Source organism: Dipodomys spectabilis, unplaced genomic scaffold (genome assembly GCF_019054845.1).
Source record: "Dipodomys spectabilis isolate Male_0828 unplaced genomic scaffold, ASM1905484v1 ptg000692l, whole genome shotgun sequence".
NCBI lineage: Eukaryota > Metazoa > Chordata > Mammalia > Rodentia > Heteromyidae > Dipodomys > Dipodomys spectabilis.
Genome location: NW_024871369.1, coordinates 305,663 through 329,985, shown reverse-complemented (window position 1 = coordinate 329,985; position 24,323 = coordinate 305,663). Strand labels below are relative to the sequence as shown.

General features: G+C 57.9%; 1 protein-coding gene across 1 annotated transcript in view; it reads left to right on the top strand.

Moving 5' to 3' along the window:
* The window catches only part of Zbtb46 (zinc finger and BTB domain containing 46), a 52,367-nt gene extending 29,482 nt beyond the window's left edge, over positions 1-22,885 (top strand). Inside the window, exons 4-5 of the mRNA XM_042672299.1 lie at positions 19,874-20,049; positions 22,346-22,885. Of these exons, the coding sequence (XP_042528233.1) occupies positions 19,874-20,049; positions 22,346-22,714 (545 nt within the window). The 3' untranslated portion in view covers positions 22,715-22,885. The remainder of the gene's footprint in view (positions 1-19,873; positions 20,050-22,345) is intronic.
* Positions 22,886-24,323: the final 1,438 nt, after the last annotated feature.

The following is a 24,323-nucleotide window of genomic DNA, read 5'->3' as shown; positions in this document are numbered from 1 at the left end:
CTGGGAGGTGGCTGCCACACCCTGCACTGGCTCTGGGGGCCCTGGGAGCATTGCACTTGGTTTACAGTGCGTGTGGTCAGGCAGCAGGGAGGGAGCAGCAAGTGCTTGTTGGAATGTTTTCTACTCAAATTCGAGGCGTCTAACCCCAAAACCCTCTGAGCGTAAGAGTGCACACAGTAATTAACATCCCTGAAAGCTCCCACCCAATGGAGCCAGCACCGCCGGCCATGGCAGGAGAGCAGAGGGTCTCTGTGTCTCGGAGTGGAGAGGCGTCCTTGGTGCAGAGGAGAGCTGTGCAGCACCGGCCCAGCCCCGGTCAACTTGGTTCTCGTTAAATAACACTGGTGGGTGCGAGGCTGCCCGGAAGGTGCTGCGGTTGGGGCAGGTGTCAGCCTGGCTGTGGTTTGGCCATGGGGGGAGGGGCGCATCCCAAACCAGAGATGTGGAGTCGGAGTGGGAGTGGTGCCCTGTCCCAGAGGCCCAGCCCGCAGTAGCTAGTCGTACCCCCCCCAGCCACCCCTTGCCCTCCCCCCCTCCCCCCCCCCGCCGCCCCCTGACCTCGCCCCCCCCCCATGCCCCAGAACGGCAGGAGAGTGGTCAGGCACCTTTGATACGAGGACTCTGGGACCAATGTCTGTTCTAATTTTACTTTAAAAAATAGTACTTTTAGTTTTGTTTTAATGAATTCTGAAACATCTGTAGAAATTTTGTCTTGGTGTGAGGAAGTTATGCAAATGCTTATGGCTAATAAAGACTAAAGGTGGAAATCAACTCTTGCTCTCTTTATTCCCTGTTCTTAGATAGCCATTGCTGCCATTTGATAGGTGTGGCTCTGAAGACAGGCCAGGGCTGAGGGCGCAGGCAGTGGGCGCTGCAACTACGCGTGCTTTTAGAAATATGCGGGCACCCGTGGCTCACGCCGGTCACCCCAGCTACTCAGGAGGCTGAGATCTGAGAACTGTGGTTTAAAGCCAGCCCAGGCAGGAAAATCTGTGACACATTTATCTCGAACCACCAAGAAGCCAGAAGTAGAGTTGTGTATGGCTCAAGTGGTAGAGTGCTAGCCTTGACAAAAAAAGCTCAGAGACAGTGCCTAGGCCCTGAGTTCGAGCCCCTGGACTGGCACACATACAAAAAAGAAATATCTTGGGCTGGGAAGGTGGCTCAGTGGTAGAGCACTTGCCTCGCATGCATGAGGCCCTGGGTTCGATTCCTCAGCACCACATAAGAAAAAAGCCGGAAGTGGCGCTGTGGCTCAAGTGGTAGAGTGCTAGCCTTGAGCTGAAGAGCTGAGGGACAGCGCCCAGGCCCAGAGTTCAGGCCCATGACCGGTCCCCCCCCCAAAAAAGAAATATCTTTAGGTCTCATTTCCACATCTGAGACATGAGGACAGCAATACTCATAATTGTTGAGGTTTTTAAAATATAGTAGCACATTAGCAGACATTGAGCACAGTACAGGCAAACGTGTCTGACAGAAACTCAAATGTGGGAAGCAATGGTGCGTATTGTCAAGACTGCAGGGTATGGGGGGGGTCACCTCGGAGGAGGCTCCATGGGGGTTAGGACCTGGGATTCACAAGAACAAGTGAGTTCTGGGATAAGCCGGGTCTGTGGCACGGCCGGCTGGGAGAGCAGCACCGTATCTGCCTTCCACTCTGCCCACCTGGACTGTCCTAGAGTTAGTTCTGTGTGCCTCTCGCTCCTGAGCAACCCACAAGGCACAATTCTTCCTTCAGAGCAGAGATGGCAAGACCTCCTCTCAGATATTGTCGTGTGTGCGTGTGTGTGTGCGTGTGTGTGCTTGTGTGTGTGTGTGTGTGTGTGTGTACGCTTGTGCGTGGGCCTAAGGCTTGAATTCAGGGTCTAGTGCTGTCCCTGAGCTTTTTTGCTCATGGCTCGGGCTCTACCACTCGAGCCACAGTTCCACTTCCAACTTTTTGGTAGTTAATTGGAGAGGATTCTCATGGACTGTTGTGCTCTGGCTGGCTTTGACTCACGATCCTCAGCTCTCATTCTCATGAGTAGCTAAGATTCCAGGCATGAGCTGCTGGTGCCAGCTCTCTTTCCGTCGAGTGGCTTTGAATGCTGGTTGGTGACTCAGTCGTAGAACACCTGCCTGGCAAGTGCAAGGCTCTGAGCTCACCCCCCGGCTCCCTAAAATAAAGTGGGCGTCTTTTGGTGTCTGGGCTGTGAGCTGACTTTGTGAGTGGAACTCGTCTGCTTGTAGGTTATCTTACAACATGAGGGCAGGAGTGACACCGAGTACATCTGCCTGTCTTGCTGCATACATGGAACTGAAGTACCAGGAATAAACACTTTCCAAAACGCGGTCTACCTCCGGCACTACAGCACAGGCTCCCCCAGGAGGGTGGCCATGGAACCTGGTGTAGGGTGACCTCGGGGCAGTGGCTGGGTCTCGGGCGTCGCGTTGTGGGCCAGTGAGTGCACGTACCTGAGCAGATGGGCTGAATGCCCAGCAGAGCTGGGCTCAGGCCCTGCATATGACATCTGCTCGGTCGCCACTCCCAGCACCGACTGCCTCCACGCTCTGGACCTCCATACTGTAACGGGTGTTTTACAGGACCATGCAGTTGCCCGTGGCACAGACTGGGCCCTGATGTGTGGGGGTGTGGCCGGCCAGGGGGACTCCGCCCCAGCATCACTGTGCAGTTCTGGAGACCTTGAGCCTCAGGTGCACAGCCTCCTCCTCCCGAGACCCCAGGCTTTCCAGCTGGCATGCTAAGCATGTTTGAAGGGAGAGAAATACCTCCTGCCTGGGCCTGCTCTCCCTCTGCGCTGGGGCCGGGGGCCGGGGTGTGCATGCGTGACTGTGACCTGTGCATGCTTTGCACCAGGGCTGGGACTTCTGTTAGTCTCTAAAAGACACATGGGTGGGTCACTGGAGGAAGGGGACGGTATATTTGCTCAGTGTCTTGTTTGGCAGCCCTTTTGTAGTGCAGGACACAATACTGCTACCCTAGATGCGGCCTGCCTCTCTTTGCTGTTTGCACAGTTTGGTGTGTGTACAAGAACAGGATGCTAGTTATAGATTATTTTAGCTGAGAGGAGTATTAAGTTTTTGGGAAGTGTGCCCATAGCACAAAACAACAGATACTTAGACATCTTTCTAGATGGTTCTGGAGTGTTCTAGAGAAGCTGAATTAACTTGCTTGTTTTCATAGGACTAATAAAATTCAACAGATGGTAGGTTTATCACTGGCTCGTCAGTCTTTTAGCTGGCCTCTTAAGAGGGCGTTTGCACTTCCCATGGCGCAGGTTAGCGTGGTTCTCTTACTTCTGTTTCTCTTTCATCGGTGGGCTGACCTCCTACCTATTCGTAGTCGTTGTCTACTGACCAGAAAGTGTGGAAAGCACCATTTGCAGCTCAGACTGCATGCACTGATCCATCCAGTACTTGTGTGCCTGCATGAGCTTTGTGGTCCCTGGAGAGCTACCATAAGAACAAGAGTGACTTTGATTTGCTCAGCCAGTTGGACAGACCAGCTGGCCTCAAGCATGGGAGGCTGGCACGGTGTGGCCACGGCACCGTTTCACCTGTGGTGACCCCCTAGTGCTGTAGGTGCACTGTCCAAGTCCTGAAGCGGCCAGGGGTGGTGGCGTCTCTTTCCCAGGCCTGTGGCTGGCAGCTGGAATGGAGATCTAGGCAGAAGGTCTCACTGTGGAGAATGTACCTTGCTTTTTTTTTTTTTTTTTTGTCCTGGGGCCTGAACTCAACCTGGGCGCTGTCCCTCAGCTCTTCAGCTCCAGGCGAGCGCTCTACCACTGAGCCACCTTCCCAGGCCTTTCATTTTGTCTTGTTTTAGAGTATCTCCTAAGCCAGGGGCAGTGGCTCATACTAGTAACCCGGAAGGAGGATTTTGAGTCCCTGGTAAGCCTGGGCAAAGGTCGTGGCAGAATCTATCTTGAAGACAATAGGGTTGCTGGGTATTGGTGGCTTATGCTGTAATCCTAGCTACTCAGGAGTCTGAGATCTGAAGACCATTGTACAAAGTTAGCCTGGGCAGCTGTGATTAAAAAACAAAACAAAACTCTGTGGCACTCTTACCTCCAGCTAACAGCAAACGGCCCACCATGCTTCTGGAACCCTGGAAAGCCTGCTAGTTGTCCTTGGTTCACATGGGTAAGACTGATTTCCTGTGCGGGAGGCAGGAATTGTCCACTTTGCTGTCACTCTGAGCCTGGGACCTCTGTGGCCCCCAGACCTCACCTGAGGTGCAGCAGCGTGTCCCGGGACCTCTGTGGCCCCCAGACCTCACCTGAGGTGTGGCAGCGTGCCCTGGGACCTCTGTGGCCCCCAGACCTCACCTGAGGTGTGGCAGCGTGCCCCGGGACCTCTGTGGCCCCCAGACCTCACCTGAGGTGTGGCAGCGTGCCCCCAGCCAGGTGGTACCAGTCCCATCCCAGGCACCCGGAACCAGCTCCACAAGGAGCCTCATGATGTTCCATTGAGCAAGTTCCAGTGGACATAGGGCCGTGAACTCTGTGTTCACTGTGCTCTGACAGGCTTGGGAGCAGCTCTGGCCTGAGGGCCTCGCTCTCCTGTTCCCTCCATCCCCTCCTCCACCCTCGGCTCACCCTTCTGGGTGAGCAAAGGCACTGGCTTTTAGTAATGCTCGCTTCACTCTTACAGTGACATGATGTGTAGAAAGCTAAATTGTTTTGTTTCATTTAAAGTGTTTCTCTAAGGCTGGGCACCGGTGGCTCACATCTGTGATCCTAGCTACACAGGAAGCTGAGAACTGAAGATCATGGTTTGAAGCCAGCCCAGGCAGGAAAGTCCATGAATTAACCACCAGAAAACCTGAAGCGGCGATGTGGCTCAAGTGGTAGAGCTCTAGCAAGCCTTGAACAAAAAAATCTCAGGGAAAGGGCTCAGGACCTGAACTGAAGCCCCATGACCAACAAAAACACAAGTAATAAAATGAAATATTTCTGTAAGGTACAAAGTTCAAGACCAGCCTTGGCAGCCCAGGACTCTGTCCAAAATAAAGATGTTGACGTTTCTCTGATTTTGTTTTCAGGGTTTTCCCCAAATAGGTGGAGGCTGTACAAGGCCTGTGAAATCATTTCATGTGTGACAGGACAAATATGCTTCTCCTCTACTTTTAACTTCCTGCATTGATGGTTTTGTGTGGCCTCTGATGAGTGTTATAAATATCTGAATAGCCCTTAGCAGAAAAAAGCACAGCATTTGATTCATACAGGTTAAAAATGCAATTCCTGAAACTAAGTGGGATGGTCACTTCTGGTGGCTCCGGCCTGAGGGTCTGCGGTCGCAGACTCAGTTGGCGTGCCCTGCCCCGGTACCATTGCCCCGCCGGAGGCTCTGTCTCTGAAGCCATGGGGGTCGCGGCCAAGGGACGGCCTGTTCCCCTGGAAGTGCATCCATGTGCTCTGGAACCTGCCGTGAGCCAGAGGCTCCTCCAGGATCTGCCCAGCCGTAGCAGCTTCGGGTACTGACGCTCTGCGAGTGGCTTCTTCTCGAGTCTGCTCCTTGGGATTGACGGCAGGTGGCCACTGACCAGTCGTCTTTGTAGAGGCTGGACGAGGCCTGGTGAGTGCAAGCTGGCAAAGCACTGGTAGTACAAGTTGTGTCCAGCTGTCTCCCATCTGGCAGTTGATACCAGACGTCTGATCCTAGATGGATGTCTCTGGTGACCTGATGCTGGGCTGGGCAGTCTTCTCTGACTGGCTCTGCGTGATCCTGTTAAGGATGCCAGGTGCTTCCGTCCAACACTTCCCTAGGCCTGGGTGCCCGCCCAGCCCAGGGTGGCCTGGCCGCAGGTGCTGATGGCTGTACTCTAAGTCAGTGAAGCTGGGCTGGAAACACTTCCACCACTGCCACTCTCCAGGCAGAATGGGCTTCTGTGGGCAGCTTTCCATTCCAGGCTTAGTTGCCTTGGACAGCGCTAGGGCTGTGTTGAGCCACTCAGACCCAGTCCGGGATGTCTCTGGTGAGCATGCCTGCTGGGGGTAATCACAGAGCCGGAGCGGGGGTCTCCGTGCTGCAGCGCGGTCATGCCCGGATCCCCACCAGTGCCCGTAAAGCAGAGCTTAGGCACACGCAGATTCCAAGTGGGGGGTCACGGAGGGTCAGAGCGAGAGACAGCCATCGTGGGAAGCAGAGCCAGGCCGCTCCCGCCGTGCCACTTTCCACAAGTATACGCGGACCAAGCGCAGCCACGCCACTGCCCGGGCGCAGTCACCTTGCGCGTGGTGCTGGCAAAGGTCCAGTTACTCAAAATGGCTTCATTGTGTCTGTGTCTTAGTGGCACAAACGGTTGGGTGCCAGCTCACTTCCACAGGAGACCTGGGGGCCGCAGGGGGCCTTCCCCAGGCAGCACAAGCCCAGCCCTATGAGGCTCCGGAATGGCCAGCTGCTCTCCAGCAGGGGAGCGGGGTCTGGGGCAAGGCGCCTCCCTGCTGGTCCCATCCTGTCCACGGGCCCTCAGTGTCCGTACGCCACCCTCACGGCTTGACTGTGTGGAGAGTGAACGGAAGACGGAGGAGCAGCCTGTCTCCAGCCTCCCTTCCTGGAGGAGTAGGGTTCTCCAACAGGGTAGCCACTTGGGCCTGAAGTAGGGTTCTCAACAGGGTAGCCACTTGGGCCTGAAGGTGATTAGGTGCTTTTCTATAAAGGCTCCTCTTCCTCCTCCTCTTCCTCCTCCTCCTCCTCTTCCTCCTCCTCCTCCTCCTCCTCCTCCTCCTCCTCCTTCTTGTCATGTGCCTTGAACTCTGGGCCTGGGCGCTGTCCCTCAGCTCAAGGCTAGTGCTCTACCATTTGTGTCACGGTGCCACTTCCGGTTTTCTGGTGAAACTTATCTGGTGATAAGAGTTTCATGGACTTTCCTGCCTGGGCTGGCTTTGAACCGCTATCCTCAGATCTCAGCCTCCTCAGTAGCTAGGATTACAGGCGTGAGCCCCTAGAGCCCGGCTCTATAAAGGTCTTCTGAGCTGTGGTTTTGTGAGTGCTGGTGTCTGTGGCTCTTTCTCCTGTGCGGATGTCTGCTCCTTGGGGGTTAATGACCAGTGACCACCATGGACCCCGCAGCCCCTCCGTCCCAGACACTGGGACCTCTCCCCGCAGCCCCTCCGTCCCAGACACTGGGACCTATCCATTTAAATGTATTCTTTTCTCTCTTTGTTGGTCACCATGCATCTGCTCACTTTTGCAGCTCAGACACCCAAGGCAGGATGGGTCTGCCTAAGGTTGGAGGGCCTGGAAAGCCCTGGGTGGCCAGGAGATGTGGCACTAGAGGCTGTTAGCTGCTGGCCTTTGTTGTCTAAAACAGGGTCCAGTGGCGGTGCTTGGGGAGTCGCGTGCAGGCCGCATTGTAGAGACATCTGGTGCTCTTAGCCAAGGGAGTTTGGTTGAATTTTGAAAACAATTTAAAAATTTAGACAGTTTCCACAGACCCTGAGGGAAATGGATTGTGGTGGGGTTAAAGGAAATGGATACAGAAAACAAGGTGGCCATGTTTCTTTGCTACATTTGACATTATTTCCTCTAAAATGGCATAGATATTCAACATGTAAATCTTGAATGGGCTGTTTAGATTTTTGTCTCCCATACTTCATTGGACTTTTTAAAGAAGGATTTCATTAAAAATACATGGTTCAAGAATTGATTTTTTCAGTTTTTCAAAAGTGTATCATTAGTGGGGCGCTGGTGGCTCATGCCTGTAATCCTAGCTACTCAGGAGAGAGATCTGAGGATTGTGGTTCAAAGCCAGCCCGGAGAAAGTGTGTGAGACTCTTATCTCCAATTAACCACCAGAAATCTGGGCGTGGCGCTGGGCTGTCTAGTCCACTTGTAATAGGATAGGGTTTGTTTTAGAGACAGGAACCCATGGCCTGCTCCACCTGTGGAGTGAGGCAGTTACAGGTGCATGGTACAGTTAAGAAAGAAGTGGCTGAGGCCTAGATATTCTTCCGATTTGTCCTCCATCTTTCTGTTCCTTACCCTGTGGTAAGGAACTAGTGGTAGAGCACTAGCCTTGAGCTGAAGAGCCTGAGGGACAGTGCCCAGGCCGGAGTTCAAGCCCCATGATGGACAAAAAAAAGTATATTATTTAGGGTTGGGAATGTGGCTTAGTGGTAAAGTGCTTGCCTAGCATGCACAAAGCCCTGGGTTCAAGTCCTCAGTACCACATACACAGAAAAAGCCAGAAGTGGTGCTGTGGCTCAAGTGGTAAAGTGCTAGTCTTGAGCAAAAGAAACTCAAGGATAGTGCCCAGGTCCTGAGTTCAAGCCCCAGGACTGACAAAAAAAATGAAGTGTATGATTTAATCTCTCCTGAAAGCATGATTTCAATCATAAAAGGCGGCTGTGCAGGTCCATCTGCCCCAGAGACAGAACAATCATAAAAGGCGGCTGTGCAGGTCCATCTGCCCCCAGAGACAGAACAAGTATTACAAACCCAGTCTTCGCTGTCTTCAGGAGAAGACGTTATTCCGAACTGCCTGTGCATTTCCATCCACAGTGTCCAGCATCTGATGGGAGGTCACCATCAAGATCCAGTGCCTGAGCCACCAGGAACGGTCGCAGACACTGCCGATCGGGAGGTCGAGAACTAGCAAAATCAAGCACAAGGACAAGATAGATGAAAAAAGATGGAGGACTTCAAGAGAATCTGAAGGAGAATCAAGTGGGCATTTTGGACCTAAAAATACATCTGCAATTAAAGATTCAGTGGCTAGCTTGAGAGCAGTCTGGACATGTTGGAAGGCACCAGAAGGTAAGGTGATGAGCTGGAGCAGATGGCAGGAGAACTCTGTGCTAAAAACACAGAGGAGGGAAGAGAATGGGAGTCAAGCAAGAGACATGGCAAATGCATGTGCAGTTGGTGTTTCAGAAGGTAGGGGAGAAGAGGCAGGAGTGGAGAGATAGCAACTCAGAATTTTTCACAACCAACAAAGGATGTCAGTGAACACATACACACACACACACACACACACACACTCAGCCAAAACAAGAGTAGAAAACAGCACCTAGGTACATCATGGCCAAACTTAAAAACCAAAGACAAAAAGAAGAATCCTAAAAGCAGTCACAGAAGAGGGGACGTCAAGGCTTGTGGCTGTTGCCTACAAGAGTCTCCAGTTGGAGACAGCGCTACTTCCCCCGCAGGCAGTGAAGAGGAGCCCTCAGTGGAGAAGAGACACCCAGCCCAGGGACCACTACGCCTCCTCAAGGAGTCACAGAATGAAGGAAGGAAGTGAAGGACCACTTGTGCAAGTTCCTAGAGTTCGACATAAAAACCGAAAGCACAGGTGACCAACGCTGCCAGCTGCTGACTGCATGCTCACGTGAGCAGGGGCTGCCCAAGCATGGAGCCGTCATGAAGAGAACAGTGATGCCTGGTTAACTTGAAGGAGGGAAGAACAGGGTAAGGAACAGAAAGATGGAGGACAAATCGGAAGAATATCTAGGCCTCAGCCACTTCTTTCTTAACTGTACCATGCACCTGTAACTGCCTCACTCCGCAGGTGGAGCAGGCCATGGGTTCCTGTCTCTAAAACAAACCCTATCCTATTACAAGTGGACTAGACACCCCCCCAAAAACAATCAGGGTGTTTTTTTGAGACAGTGTTACTCAGGCTGGCCTTGAACTCAGACTGAAGCAGTCCCCATCCTTACCCTCCAAGCACTAAAACTAAACTATTTGCTGTTTATAAATGGCAGACCCAGAAAACTAAAGGAAAAAACAAAAGGGTCAATTCAATAATCAATATAGGAGCCTAGACGCGTGTGCTTCCGACGTAGCTCTGGTCAGGACTTAGGGAGGAGCGATGTGTGAGGCTGGGAGGTCAGGACGGATTGTAGACTCCTGGAGACCTGTGGAGCAATAAGCAAAGTTTCGAGAGGGGAGTAGGCTGTAGCGGTATATGTCTTCAGTGTGCCGGCATTGGGGCTCAGGGCCTTGAGCCCTCAATCAGCTCTCTTGACCAGCGCTGGTACTCTATCACTTGAGCCATACCTTCAGATCTGGCTTTATGTTGTTAATTGGAGCTGAGAATCCCTTGAATTTGTCTGCTTGGACTCACTTTGAATTGTGACCTCGGATCTCAGCCTCCTGAGTAGCTAGGATTATAGGCATGAGCACTGACATGTGGGTTGGAACATAGGTGTCGGTGTTCTTTCAGTCTTGAACTCCTGGAATACATCTACCTGCTTGCTTTCTATCTTTATTTTGCTGTGTTGTTGGATTCGACTTGCTAGTTTGTCTTGTATTTGTGCTCACAGAATGTCAGCCTATAACAACACAATTAGCCACCATTAAGCCACACAATGAAGAGTATTCCAAACACACAGGACACTTACCACGAGGCACAACTATCGGGACTGAAGCTATGCAGTGAGTTCCATCACTATACCAGACCCAGGCTGGAAATCACGGCAAAGACAATAGAATCTCTAATTGCTTCTGAACACAATAGAGTAAATAATAAAATGAAAAAGTAAATTATAAAATATTTTGAACCTAATGATAATAAAAAAATACCACACCAAAACTTTAGACTCATCTGAAACAGTATAGCTCTAATTGCCATTATTAGAAAAGAAAGAGGCCGGCCGCCGGTGGCTCACGCCTGTCATCCTAGCTACTCAGGAGGCTGAGATCTGAGGATCACAGTTCAAAGTCAGCCGGGCAGGAAAGACTGTGAGACTCTTATCTCCAATAAACCACTAGAAAACTGGAAGTGGTGCTGTGGCTCAAGCGGTAGAACACTAGCCTTGAGCTGAAGAGCGCAGGGACAGCGCCCAGGCCCAGAGTTCAAGCCCATGACAGAAAGAAAGAAAGAGGAAAGGAAGGAAGGAAGGAAGGAAGGAAGCTCTAAGGTTCCTGTACAAAGAAGAAAGTGTTTGATTCAGTGGCTCATACCTGCAATACCAGCTTCTTGGGAGGAAGAGATTGGGAGGATTGATTTGAGGCCAGCCCAGGCAATAAAAGTTAGGGAGGCTGGGTGCCGGTGGCTCACGCCTGTAATCCTAGCTACTCAGCAAGCTGAGATCTGAGGATCGAGGTTCAAAGCTAGGGCAGGAAAGACTGTGAGACTCTTTTTTTGTTTTTAATTGTGAAAATACCATACAGAGGGGTTACAGTTACATGCACAAGATAATGAGTACATTTCTTATCAAGCATTGTTGCCTTCTCCTTTGTTTCCCCTTCCTATGACCATGAGACTCTTATCTCCAATAAACCACTCAGAAAACCGGAAGTGGTACTGTGGCTCAAGTGGTAGAGCACTAAAGTTGAGCTGAAGAGCTGAGGGATAGCGCCCAGGCCCAGAGTTCAAGCCCCACAACCGACCAAAAAAAAAGGGAGGTTCTGTTTTAAGTAATAAGCCAGGCGTGATGATGTTTACCTGTCATCTAAGCACTCAGGAGGCTGAGGTAGGAGGATTGTGAATTTGAGGCCAGAAAAGGCTATGTAGCAAAACTTTGTATCAAGCAAAGAAGCAAACAGTCCAAAGAAAGGACAGGAAGGAGTCGGGCGCCAGTGGCTCACTCCTGTAATCCTAGCTGCTCAGGAGGGATCCCAGTTCAAAGCCAGCCTGGGCAAGAAAGTCTGTGAAACTCTTATCTCCAATAAACCACTAGGAAACCGGAAATGGTGCTGTGGCTCAAGTGGTAGAGCGCCCGCCTTGAGCTGAAGAGTGCAGGGACAGCGCCCAGGCCCAGAGTTCAAGCCCCAGGGCCGACAAAAAAAACAAAGGACAGGAAGGAAATGTAGAGCAGGTCTGTGGAATAGAAACTAGACATACAAAAAGGACACACAGGGGCTGGGAAGGCGGCTCGGTGGTAGAGCGCTTGCCTTGCATGCATGAAAGGGTTCAATTCCTTAGCACCACAGAAAAAGCCGGAAGTGGCTCTGTGGCTCAAGTGGTAAGCACTAGCCTTGAGCAGATGTAGCTCAGGGGCAGTGCCCAGGCCCTGAGTTCAAGGCCCAAGACTGACAAAAGAAAACGAACAGTGCCAAAGGCTTGTGTGTTGACAATAAAACTGACAAATGGTCAAAAGTGACCAAGAGGAAAGCACCATTTACCGATCAAAGTTGTAGAAGAGTCATTACTACAGATCCTACAAATATTGGAAAGATACTAAGAGAATATGGTTAATAGCCTTATGCCAGTAGATCGGTTGAGCTGGAGAGAAGTGGAAAATGGGAGCAGAAAGGAAGAGAAGTCCACAGGCTCTGGTTTACTGAGAAACTGAATTATAATCGAAAGCTTTCCCACAGACCCTTAGCCCTCTGGCTTTACTAGTAAATTCTTAGAACATTAATGGGATAAAGAGGGTCAGCCACTATCAGAGCCGCTCAGGGACTAAGCAGGCACCTTGCCTGTCTGGTCCCTACCCCTACCGGGCCTCCCAGGAAGGAGAGCTCTAGGCACTGGGCTCCGCTGGCATCTCAGGCAGGTGCAAACGTGCCTGGAACACGAGGTCAGCCGGACATTTGAACATCACAGCAGCAGACTAAAGGAGGGGGAAAAAAAACAACCTTTTAGGGCTGGGAAGGTGGCTCAGTGGTAGAGCGCTTGCCTTGCATGCCTGAGGCCCTGGGTTCGATTCCTCAGCACCACATAAGCAGAGAAAGCCAGAAGTGGCGCTGTGGCTCAAGTGGTAGAGCGCTAGCCTTGAGCTGAAGAGCTGAGGGACAGCGCCCAGGCCCAGAGTTCAGGCCCCACAACCAGACCCCCCCAAAAAAACAACAAAAAACACCTTTTACCCCAATACAGAAAACATTCTTGAAAATTAGTAGCATTTGTGATAAAAACCATTTCAACAAACCTGGAATAGAAGGAATAATTTGATACAAAGTAAAAGGTGTCATTTTTTCCCAGCACCACAAAAAAAAGTAAATAACACAAAATAAGATCTACAAACGTAGCGTGAGGATCCATGACAGGGTCACTGCCGCGGCCCCTGCTGCACGATGTAGCTGATCTGGGATTTTGTGGCTCCGCAACTGTGTGGCACCTCACACCTGACGTCCTCTCCTCTCTCACAGTGGCTGGGATGGAGGTCTGAGGGCAGTCAGGGCAAAAGCTCATGAGCCCTTATCTCAACCAGTGAAAGCTAGATGTGGTGGCATATCCCTGCCTGACAGCCGCATACATAGGATCAAATTCTAAGCTGGGCAGGGCTCGTGGGGTAGAGTGCCTGCCTAGCAAATGTGTGAGCCTGTGTTCAAATCCCAGTACTGGCCCAAACAAAAGTTCAGACTTCCATCTTGTGCTGGGCCTCGCTGCTGGCCGGCGGCTGGAGTCGCAGCTCCGCCAGCCACGATCTCCTGGGTGGACAGCCAGCAGCTGCCGTGTCTGGTAGGCTGGGCACACCGCTGGGCGTCTGTACTTGGGTCTGGATTTGAGAGTAAGAGCGCATGCGCGGGGTCCACATTGCCGCTGTCTCCAGTGCTTCTGGAAGCTCGGGTGGCGGCCAGCCCCCCCCACCCCAAGATCTTTAGGCATGTCCTTGCCCAGCCCAGGCCCACTGTTCATCCTCAGCGGTATAATAAAAAAGAAATCAAAGGCCTAGACATGGCACACATGAGATTGAAGCAAGAGGATGCTAAGTTTGAGGCCAGTTTGTAGGGGGAGGGGGAGAAGGGGAGGGGTTGATTCCAACATTACTCAGCCTTGGCCCAGCCAATGGGGAGAGGGCAGGACGCAAGCTGACTTCATTAGGTGTGTAGGGGTCAGTGCGTTTAAATCTGAATCAGTTTAACATAGGGACTGCCCTGGCTGCCGGCACCTGCCTGGGAAATTAGAGCAGGGACCAAGGGTTCTCCACCCCCACCCCCACCCCGGAAGTAGAGAGAGGCTCTTGGCTGTGGGGAGTGTGCAGACACCTCTGCGTCCAGCAGGGGCCACTCCAGCACAGGGCACCAGCAGTCCTGGAGGGAAGTGAACCTCCAGCCCTGCTGTGTCTGAGGGATGGAGGAAGAGCTGTGGGCTCCGGGGATGTGTCCGTGGTGTGGCGGTGCTCCTGCCCACATGGAGCTGCTGGGTGCTGTCCTCACAGCCAGGTCCAGACGGCCTGCAGCCTGCTCCTCGGGGATCCATTGAGCTTGCCTAGTTCGTCCAAACACATCCAGATTTTAGGGCCCACCACGAGACCACCTGTTTCAGCTTCATGATCCTGTGTATTTTTCAATTTATGTGAATTACTCTTTTTTGTGGATTGTTTTGTGCCAGTACTAGGACTTGAACTCAAGACCCTCATTTTGGGGTTTTTTTTTGCCAGTACTGGGGCTTGAACTCAGGGCCTGGGCACTGTCCTTAATTAAGCTTCTTTAGCTCAAGGCTAGCACTCTACCACTTGAGCCACAGCACCACTTCTGGCTTTTTCTGTGTATGTGGTACTGCGGAATCGAATCCAGGGCTTCCTGCATGCTAGGCAAGCGCTGTACCACTGAGCCACATACCTAGCCCACGACCTCATTCTTTTGCTTGACCTTCTCACTTGTGGCTAGTGCTCCTCCACTGAGCCATTCCTCTGGTTCTAGCTTTTTGCTAGTTAATAGGAGATAGGAGTCTTGGATTTGTCTGCCTGGGTTGGCTTCCAACTGCGATCCTCAAATCTCAGCTTTTTTTTTTTTTTTGTCATGGGGCCTGAACTCTGGGCCTGGGTGCTGTCCCTCAGCTCTTCAGCTCAAAGCTAGCGCTGTACCACTTGAGCCACAGCACCACGTCTGGTTTTCTGAGTGGTTCATTGGAAATAAGAGTCTCATGGCCATTCCTGCTCGGGCTGGCTTTGAACAGGGATCCTCAGATCTCAGCCTCCTGAGCAGCTGGGATGATAGGCGTGGGCACCGGTGTCCAGCTAGATCCCAGCTTCTTAGTAGGCAGGATTGTAGGTGTGAGCTGCTGACCCCCTGTCCTCATGTGGGTTTGTAAGACTGTGTTTAGGAGGTGAACTGGCATTGGTGCTGCTCTAACAGCGGCAGACCCAGGTCTGCTTGTTTGTTTGGAGATAGTTTTGCTATGGAGCCCAGAATGGCCTCTAATTCATGATTCTCCAACCACAGTATTTTCCAACCTAAGATTACAGGTGTGCACCACCAACAAAAATTGTTTTAAAAACTGGGCACTGGTGGTTTATACCTGTAATCCTAGCTACTCAGGAAGCTGAGATCTGATAATCCAGGTTTGAAGCCAGTCTGGGCAGGAAAGTCTGTGAGACTCTTATCTCCAATAAACCACCAGAAAACTGGCGCTGTGGCTCATGTGCTAGAGCGCTGGCCTTGAGCTGAAGAGCTGAGGGCTTGTGCCCAGGCCCTGAGTTCAAGGCCAAGACCAACACGGGGAAAAAAAAAAGAAGGTAATGTAAAAGCTCATGTTAGGTCTGATCGCGTGAAACCCGGGAAGCATGGGTTGAGCAGGGTGTTTGTGGTGGAAGAGACAGCAGAACAAGGAAGGGGATACTTCGCTGTCTGCTGTGGCCTGAGTCAGACCACAAAGCCTGCTGCCAGGAAGGACAGGGAAGAGCCTGGATTCCCCCTGTGTCTGTCTGTCTGTTTTTGGCTGGTACTGGGCTTAGATCCAGGGCCTTGAGCTCTTACTTGGCTTTTTCACTCACAGTGGACCCTTTAACCTTTGAGTCATGCCTCCAGTTCTGGCTTTTTACTAGTTATTTGAAGATCGGAGGTTTAGATCTGTCTGCCTCGGCTGGCTCTGAACCGTGGTCCTTGGATCTCAGCCTCCTGAGTCACTAGAATGGTAGATGTGAGCTGCTGCTGTCTGGCTACAGGTCGTCCCTCTTGGGAGATGTCAGGTGCGGCCGGCTTGTGTCACTTTCCTCCTGCGGTGAGTGCCCTGCCCGCCATGCGCCCCTCACCCTCACTACCGGGGTGCCCAGCGTGAGCACCTGGGCAGGCCCCGCCTCCCTGGGAACCTGGCAGCCCTGAGACACTGGGGCTGGCCACAGGAGCTGGGCATAAGGGCAGGGGCAGGTTCTGGCAGATGTGGCGAGGGGCGTCAGCAATGCACTGTGTCCGGCAGTCCAGAAGTGGAGATGGTTTAAATGTTCAGATATAGTCTTCTAATACGTTACGCTAGACCCAGACATTGAGAGGAAGTGTGGTTAAAACCATGGTTTGAATAATATTCTGTACGATGTACACGTTGCGAGTGTAGGTTTGTTTGGTTTTGGTTTTGTGCTGGTACTTGAATTCAGTACCGAGCTGGGTGCGGTTTTGTCTCCTTACCAGCGGTCATGTCTGCGCTGTCCCAGGCCTTGCTCTACTGAATAGTCCAGTTGGGGGGGGGGGGGCTGGCTGGGGTGGGAAGGGGTGAGGGGGCCAGGATGGGAGGGGTGGAGGGTCTGGCTGGGGTGGGAGGGAGTGGGAGGGGCTGGGGGGGCTGGCCAGGGTGGAAGGGGGGCTGGCCGGAGTGGGAGGGGGTGAGGGGGCCAGGATGGGAGGGGTGGAGGGTCTGGCTGGGGCGGGAGGGAGTGGGAGGGGGGAGCTGGCCAGGGTGGAAGGGGGGCTGGCCGGAGTGGGAGGGGGTGAGGGGGATTGGCCACGGGGGGGGGGGGGGCTGGCCAGAGTGGGAGGGGGTGGGAGGGCTGGAGGGGGGAGGGGGACTGGGGGGGGGTTGGCCTGAGTGGGAGGGGGTACAGGGAACTGGCTGGAATGGGGAGGCTGGCTGGGGTAGGAGGGGGTGGAGGGGCTGGGGGGGTGGGGGGTGGGGGTGCTGGCTGGGGTAGGAGGGGCTGGGGGTGGGGGTGGGGGGTGCTGGCTGGGGTAGGAGGGGCTGGGGGTGGGGGGTGCTGGCTGGGGTAGGAGGGGGTGGAGGGGCTGGGGGGGTGGGGCGGGGTGCTGGCTGGGGTAGGAGGAGCTGAGGGGCTGGGGGTGGGGGGTGCTGGCTGGGGTAGGAGGGGCTGGGGGGGGCGGGGGGTGGGGGGTGCTGGCTGGGGTAGGAGGGGGTGGAGGGGCTGGGGTGGGGGTGCTGGCTGGGGTAGGAGGGGGTGGAGGGGCTGGGGGGGCTGGGGGTGGGGGGTGCTGGCTGGGGTAAGAGGGGGTGGGGGGCTGGGGGTGGGGGTGCTGGCTGGGGTAGGAGGGGGTGGAGGGGCTGGGGGGCTGGGGGTGGGGGGTGCTGGCTGGGGTAGGAGGGGTGGGGGGCTGGGGGTGGGGGTGCTGGCTGGGGTAGGAGGGGCTGGGGGGGCTGGGAGGTCTGGGGGTGGGGGGTGCTGGCTGGGGGTGGAGGGGCTGGGGGGGCTGGGGGTGGGGGGTGCTGGCTGGGGTAGGAGGGGGTGGAGGGGCTGGGGTGGGGGTGCTGGCTGGGGTAGGAGGGGCTGGGGGGGTGGGGGGTGGGGGGTGCTGGCTGGGGTAGCAGGGGCTGGGGGGGTGGGGGGTGGGGGGTGCTGGCTGGGGTAGGAGGGGGTGGAGGGGCTGGGGGTGGGGGTGCTGGCTGGGGTAGGAGGGGTGGAGGGGCTGGGGGTGGGGGTGCTGGCTGGGGGTGGAGGGGCTGAGGGGCTGGGGGTGGGGGTGCTGGCTGGGGTAGGAGGGGGTGGAGGGGCTGGGGGTGAGGGGTGCTGGCTGGGGTAGGAGGGGCTGGGGGTGGGGGGTGCTGGCTGGGGTAGGAGGGGGTGGAGGGGCTGGGGGTGGGGGTGGGGGTGCTGGCTGGGGTAGGAGGGGGTGGAGGGGCTGGGGGGGTGGGGGTTGGGGGTGCTGGCTGGGGTAGGAGGGGCTGGGGGGGTGGGGGTGGGGGTGCTGGCTGGGGGTGGAGGGGCTGAGGGGCTGGGGGTGGGGGTGCTGGCTGGGGTAGGAGGGGGTGGAGGGGCTGGGGGTGGGGGTGCTGGCTGGGGTAGGAGGGGCTGGGGGTGGGGGTGCTGGCTGGGGTAGGAGGGGGTGGAGGGGCTGGGGGTGGGGGGTGCTGGCTGGGGTAGGAGGGGGTGGAGGGGCTGGAGGGTGGGGGGTGGGGGTGCTGGCTGGGGGTGGAGGGGCTGAGGGGCTGGGGGTGGGGGTGCTGGCTGGGGTAGGAGGGGGTGGAGGGGCTGGGGGTGGGGGTGCTGGCTGGGGTAGGAGGGGCTGGGGGTGGGGGTGCTGGCTGGGGTAGGAGGGGGTGGAGGGGCTGGGGGTGGGGGGTGCTGGCTGGGGTAGGAGGGGGTGGAGGGGCTGAGGGTGGGGGTGCTGGCTGGGGTAGGAGGGGCTGGGGGTGGGGGTGCTGGCTGGGGGTGGAGGGGCTGGGGGGCTGGGGGTGGGGGGTGCTGGCTGGGGTAGGAGGGGTGGAGGGGCTGGGGGTGGGGGTGCTGGCTGGGGTAGGAGGGGGTGGAGGGGCTGGGGGTGGGGGTGCTGGCTGGGGTAGGAGGGGCTGGAGATGGGGGGTGCTGGCTGGGGGTGGAGGGGCTGGGGGGGTGGGGGTGGGGGTGCTGGCTGGGGGTGGAGGGGCTGAGGGGCTGGGGGTGGGGGTGCTGGCTGGGGTAGGAGGGGGTGGAGGGGCTGGGGGTGGGGGTGCTGGCTGGGGTAGGAGGGGCTGGGGGTGGGGGTGCTGGCTGGGGGTGGAGGGGCTGGGGGGCTGGGGGTGGGGGGTGCTGGCTGGGGTAGGAGGGGTGGAGGGGCTGGGGGTGGGGGTGCTGGCTGGGGTAGGAGGGGGTGGAGGGGCTGGGGGTGGGGGGTGCTGGCTGGGGTAGGAGGGGTGGAGGGGCTGGGGGTGGGGGTGCTGGCTGGGGTAGGAGGGGGTGGAGGGGCTGGGGGTGGGGGTGCTGGCTGGGGTAGGAGGGGCTGGGGGTGGGGGGTGCTGGCTGGGGTAGGAGGGGGTGGAGGGGCTGAGGGGCTGGGGGTGGGGGTGCTGGCTGGGGTAGGAGGGGGTGGAGGGGCTGGGGGTGAGGGGTGCTGGCTGGCGTAGGAGGGGCTGGGGGTGGGGGGTGCTGGCTGGGGTAGCAGGAGGTGGAGGGGCTGGGGGTGGGGGTGCTGGCTGGGGTAGGAGGGGGTGGAGGGGCTGGGGGGGTGGGGGTTGGGGGTGCTGGCTGGGGTAGGAGGGGCTGGGGGGGTGGGGTGAGGGGTGCTGGCTGGGGTAGGAGGGGGTGGAGGGGCTGGGGGGGTGGGGGGTGGGGGTGCTGGCTGGGGGTGGAGGGGCTGAGGGGCTGGGGGTGGGGGTGCTGGCTGGGGTAGGAGGGGGTGGAGGGGCTGGGGCTGGGGGTGGGGGTGCTGGCTGGGGGTGGAGGGGCTGAGGGGCTGGGGGTGGGGGGTGCTGGCTGGGGGTGGAGGGGCTGGGGCTGGGGGTGGGGGTGCTGGCTGGGGTAGGAGGGGCTGAGGGGCTGGGGTGAGGGTGCTGGCTGGGGGTGGAGGGGCTGGGGGTGGGGTGCTGGCTGGGGGTGGAGGGGCTGGGGGTGGGGGTGCTGGCTGGGGTAGGAGGGGCTGGGGGTGGGGGTGCTGGCTGGGGGTGGAGGGGCTGAGGGGCTGGGGGTGAGGGTGCTGGCTGGGGGTGGAGGGGCTGAGGGGCTGGGGGTGGGGGTGCTGGCTGGGGTAGGAGGGGGTGGAGGGGCTGGGGGTGGGGGTGCTGGCTGGGGTAGGAGGGGTGAGGGGTGGAGGGGCTGGGGGTGGGGGTGCTGGCTGGGGGTGGAGGGGCTGAGGGGCTGGGGGTGGGGGTGCTGGCTGGGGGTGGGGGAGGCTGGCCGGGGCAAGGGGGCCTGGCCCGGCGAGACCTGGCAGTTCCTGTAGCTCAAGCCCACTTGGCTCCTGGCTTGTCCTCAGCGCCTTGGCTGCCCTGTGGCTGCCCTGTGGCCTGGGAGGGTGGCGTGCGGGAGGGGGGGGCGTGCGCGGTCCCGGGAGGGGGGGCGTGGGGAGGCAGAGACGGCTCCTGGCCGCACGGTGGCGCTGACGCCCGGCCGCTGTCTTGCAGTGAACGAGTTCGCCGTCATCAGGAAGAAGTTCAAGTGCCCGTACTGCAGCTTCTCGGCCATGCACCAGTGCATCCTGAAGCGGCACATGCGCTCCCACACCGGCGAGCGGCCCTACCCCTGCGAGATCTGCGGGAAGAAGTTCACGCGCCGTGAGCACATGAAGCGGCACACGCTGGTGAGTGGGGCCGAGGGGAGCAGCGGGGGAGGCGCAAGGGGCACCCGAGTGGGAACCCCAAAGTGGGACCTGCTCTGTGGAGGGAAGATGGAGCCCGCCTGGGGCCCCCGCCCGGCCGGCCCTCCGCCCTGGGAGCGGGGCTCCCCCCGCCCGGCCGGCCCTCCACCCCAGGGATCGGGGCTCTACTCTGCCCCTGCCCTGGCAGTCACTCAGGTCAACACCTTAGGCAGTTTGACAGGCCATGGGTGTTGAAGGATGGATTTTCTTGGAAGAGACGGCAGCGAAATAAACAGAATGGTTGAGCAGTACCCGGGGGCAGAGCACAGGAGTGGAGGTAGCGTGCCGGCGTGAGGCGGACCGCGCGTGGCCGGGCCGGGGGACGGCTCCGCTCCGCCACAGCCTCCAGGGAGGGCGGGAGGTGCAGCGGCCCCCTGTGCGCACCAGCCTGGGGCCCGCCTGCAGGTGGCCAGGCCGACCTGCAGGCCGAGGTCAGGGTGAGCGAGTCTCAAGGCACGATCTTCACCCTTCCGAGGGCCGAACTGCCTGGTCCCAGCGTCCCCGCGCCCCCCAGTCCAGTCTGTCCCCCTCTGCTTCAGGGTTAGTGTGCTTCGCTTTTTCTGCTTTTCCAGCCCAGTGGGCTCCATCTCCCCATGAGGGCCTGTGCATGCTCCCGGCAGTGGGCACCAGCCCACCCTGTTGGCATTCTGTGCCCTAGGGCTGTTGGTCAAGTCCCCCAGCCTGGCCCCAGCCTCAAGGGGGTCCCAGGACAGACCCGTGGACCTCCCCACCCCTCCCCTGCAGGGCAGGGACGTGGGGAACAAGAGGAGCCCTAGGAAGGGCTTTGGTCCACACAAGGACGCTGCCAGGCCCCGGCAGGCCCGGCCCAAGGCCTCCGTTGTTTTCGCTCCCCATGTGCTGTCTGTTTGAGCCACAGCCATGGTGTTTGAACCGAGCGGCGTTTTTCCTAGTCAGGGAGAACTGTATCTCCTAGCCTTACGGCAGGGTGCCTTCTACCTCAGCCAAGCCAGGGCAGAACGGTGGGTGCTTCAGGAAACGGTCTAGTTCTGTTTGAGGACAGGTCTGCTTCAGGACCCTCAGCCTGCAGCTCACGGCGGGACTCAAGGGCACCGTGACTCCCCGAAGCGTGCGCTCTCTCAGGGTATGTGCGTGAGCAGGGTCTGTGTGCATCTTCCCCGTGGGTTCCTCTGGGCCTCTGCCTGGAGGCGGTTCTGAGGCCCACTGGCCTGACCGACACCCACTTCCCCTGCCTCATTGCTGGCACAGGGCCTGTAACTGCTTTCCCATCCCGTACTAGAGCCTGAACTCAGCAGTCTTGCTCAGCGTTTCCACTCACAGATGGCATCTGAGCCACACCTCCGCTTTTGGCTCCTTGCTGGTTAGAGACAGGAGTTTCTCAGATTTGTCTGCCCAGATTGGTTTTTGAACTGGGATCCTCAGCTCTCACCCTCCAGAATAGCTAGGATTATAGGTGTGAGCTATCAGTGCCGGGTCCGGCGGCTGCTCCCCAGCCTCCCCAGCCACCCAGCGGCCTGGCAACAGGTTGCCATGGTCTCTGTGCCCGCCCTTCTGGCTCTCTTCCTGAGCATGCTTCAGAGGCGAGTGACTGGCCCACCGTCTGGCACTGGTGAGAGGCTCCGAGGACAGCCCCGTGCCCTCCTTCTAGGCCTCCCACGCAGCTGAGATCAGACGCCATCGCGCCCAGCTTCTTGCTCTAGATAGGGTCTTGTGAACCCTTTGCCAGGCTTGCCTGGAACTGTGATCTCCTGAGCCTCACCTCCTGAGTGGCTGGGATTACAGGTGTGAGTCTCCGCACCTGGCTGTCCTCTGCCCCCTGCTGCCCTGTCCCTCAGGACACGTTCTGGAAGATTCCAGCTGCTGCACTCCCAGCCCTGCCGTTCCCCCGGCAGGCAGCATTGTCTTCCCAACTGGGCCTTCACCTGGGCCTCCAGGCCAGCTCCCCTGCCCCTGTGTGGGGTGAGTGGCTGGGGCTCCGGAGCAGCCGTGTGCCCTGTGTGGTGGAGGGGTCCAGCAGGGCAATGAGGATGCGCTCCTAGGCAAATGCGTCCTGACTCCTGGTCCAGCTAGAGGTCGTGGGGTCACTGCTGCCCCTGGTGCCCAGCCTCCCTCCCTCTGCATTTCCTGCAGTTCTGGGCAGGTCCCGAAGCTGGCGCGGGAGTCCGAGGGCGAGCCAAGGGCTCTTTCCTCCCGTGCCCGCTTGGGGCCTGGCCCCGCTGCGGCCGAGGGCCCTGACCTCTGCTGCCTGCCTGTCCCCCAGGTCCACAGTAAGGACAAGAAGTACGTGTGCAAGGTGTGCAGCCGCGTGTTCATGTCCGCGGCCAGCGTGGGCATCAAGCATGGCTCCCGGCGCCACGGCGTGTGTACCGACTGTGCGGGCCGGGGCGTGGCCCCGCCGCTGGGGCGCAGCGCCGGCAGCCCTGCGGGCTCCCCCGAGGCCCTGTTTGCCGGCGGAGGGGTCTACCTGGAGGACCCCGACGACCCGCGCGGGGAGGGCGAGGAGGAGCTGGACGAGGACACGGCCAAGTGGAAGGGCGACGGGGGCCTGGCTCCGGAGGACGGGGACTCGCCGCGGGGGCCCTGCAGCCCCTCCACAGAGCCCAGCAAGGACTTCGCCTGGGCTCCTTAAGCCTCCCGCGAAGGGCGGCTGGCCGCTGCCTCTCCCGTCCACCTATCTGTGCGTCTCCTGGGTCTTTGCTCACCGGGGGGGCCGGGTCAGGCCCTCCCCCGGGCCCCGCCCCACCCGCACGCCCCACCGGGAGCACTGGGCGTGGGCGCAGGAGTCTGCGCGCTCCAGGTCCCCACAGGTGTGTGCAGGTGTGCAGGCAGGGCGTGCACTGGGGGCATCTGCCCTCGGCGGCCTGCTCGCCTGGGGTGCCGGCGGCTCTGTGGCCGGGCCGCGGTTAGGGCAGATCTGCAGGGCACAGGCCCGAGTGGACGTTGAGTTCCGTGTATATCTGAGCTGTATCTGCCTGCCGTGCCCTAAGCAGCCCCGCTCCGGCCGGCTGTGTCTGCGCCCAGTCTCCTGCCACCGGAGGCAGCCTGTCTGTAGGATCCAGGTCCCATGTGCAGAGTCCTGTGATCTTTTTACCTCCACGCTTTGGTGCTTAACACTAAATGGCTGCAGACTCCCACTGGAGGCCCAGGTGCCAGGTGCTATCTCTGGTGGAAGCGGCCTCGCCCCCAGCCGGTAGGGTGAGGGGCTGCAGCCCCTGGAAGGTTCTGGAGGATGGGCCTCAGCTCTTCATTCTCCAAGCACTTCTCATCCTCCCTGGGCACTGGCTGACTCCGGGCCGGGCCGGAGCAGGCTCTGCCGTTGCTGCTAACACTGGAGGTGAGCCGGCTGCTGTGCGGCCCACACCTCCCTTCCCGGGTAACCAAATTTTCATGTGGGCAGAGGCACACCGAAGCAGTTACAGAACATTATTTTGTTTGGCATTATTTTTCAGGACAAAACTATATAGAGTTGTTTTCGTTTGGCTCCTTTGGCTCTCTGTCCAGTCTTCTTGCTGTATTTAGAGGCGCTCACCCCACGTCCATTCTTCCTGAGTGACAAAGCAAAGGCCTCTGCGGGGACCCCCTGCCGCCTGCCCTGTCCCCTGTCCCACGGAGACAGGTCCCCCTTGCAGGCCGGGTGCCAGCTGGCAGCGCCCTCAGGCTGCCGACAGCGCTGTGGGGACCGGTGTCTTCCTCTTTTTCAGACTGTCGGCCAAACGGCTTTTTCCCACGCTTTTTGCTGTGTCGCACCTGCCCTCTTCAGGCAGGGCACCGTCATTAGGCCCTGAGGCTGTGTGCAGTTCTGCCTCCCTGAGCCCCAGCTGCCCCAGGGCCACCGAGGGTCTGGGCTGCCCCATGTGGACGTGGCTGCCCTTCTGGCCTGTGCCATGGGGAATAACTGGGGTTTTTATTGAAGAATAAAGTCAGCCACTGTTTCTTCCGATACCAGAGAGCGTGCCCGGCAGCTTGCCTGCGCATCCTTCAGAGTGCCGAGAGCCCCTCCGAGCCAGAGCTTCACCTAGCTTGCTAGGCTCACCTCGCGCCTGCCCGGCCCAGGGCCCGGGGCCCGGGGCCACTTCCCAGTTGGGCAGCAAAGCTAGTCCTTTTAAACCAACAAAGCTTCCTGCTGGCTCCCTCCAGCCTTGCCAGACTCTCCAGGGCTCACAGAACTTTCTACCCTTCTCCCACTTTTTAAATGCCTTTTCTAAACACTTTCTTATAAAATGCATTTGGAACCCAGG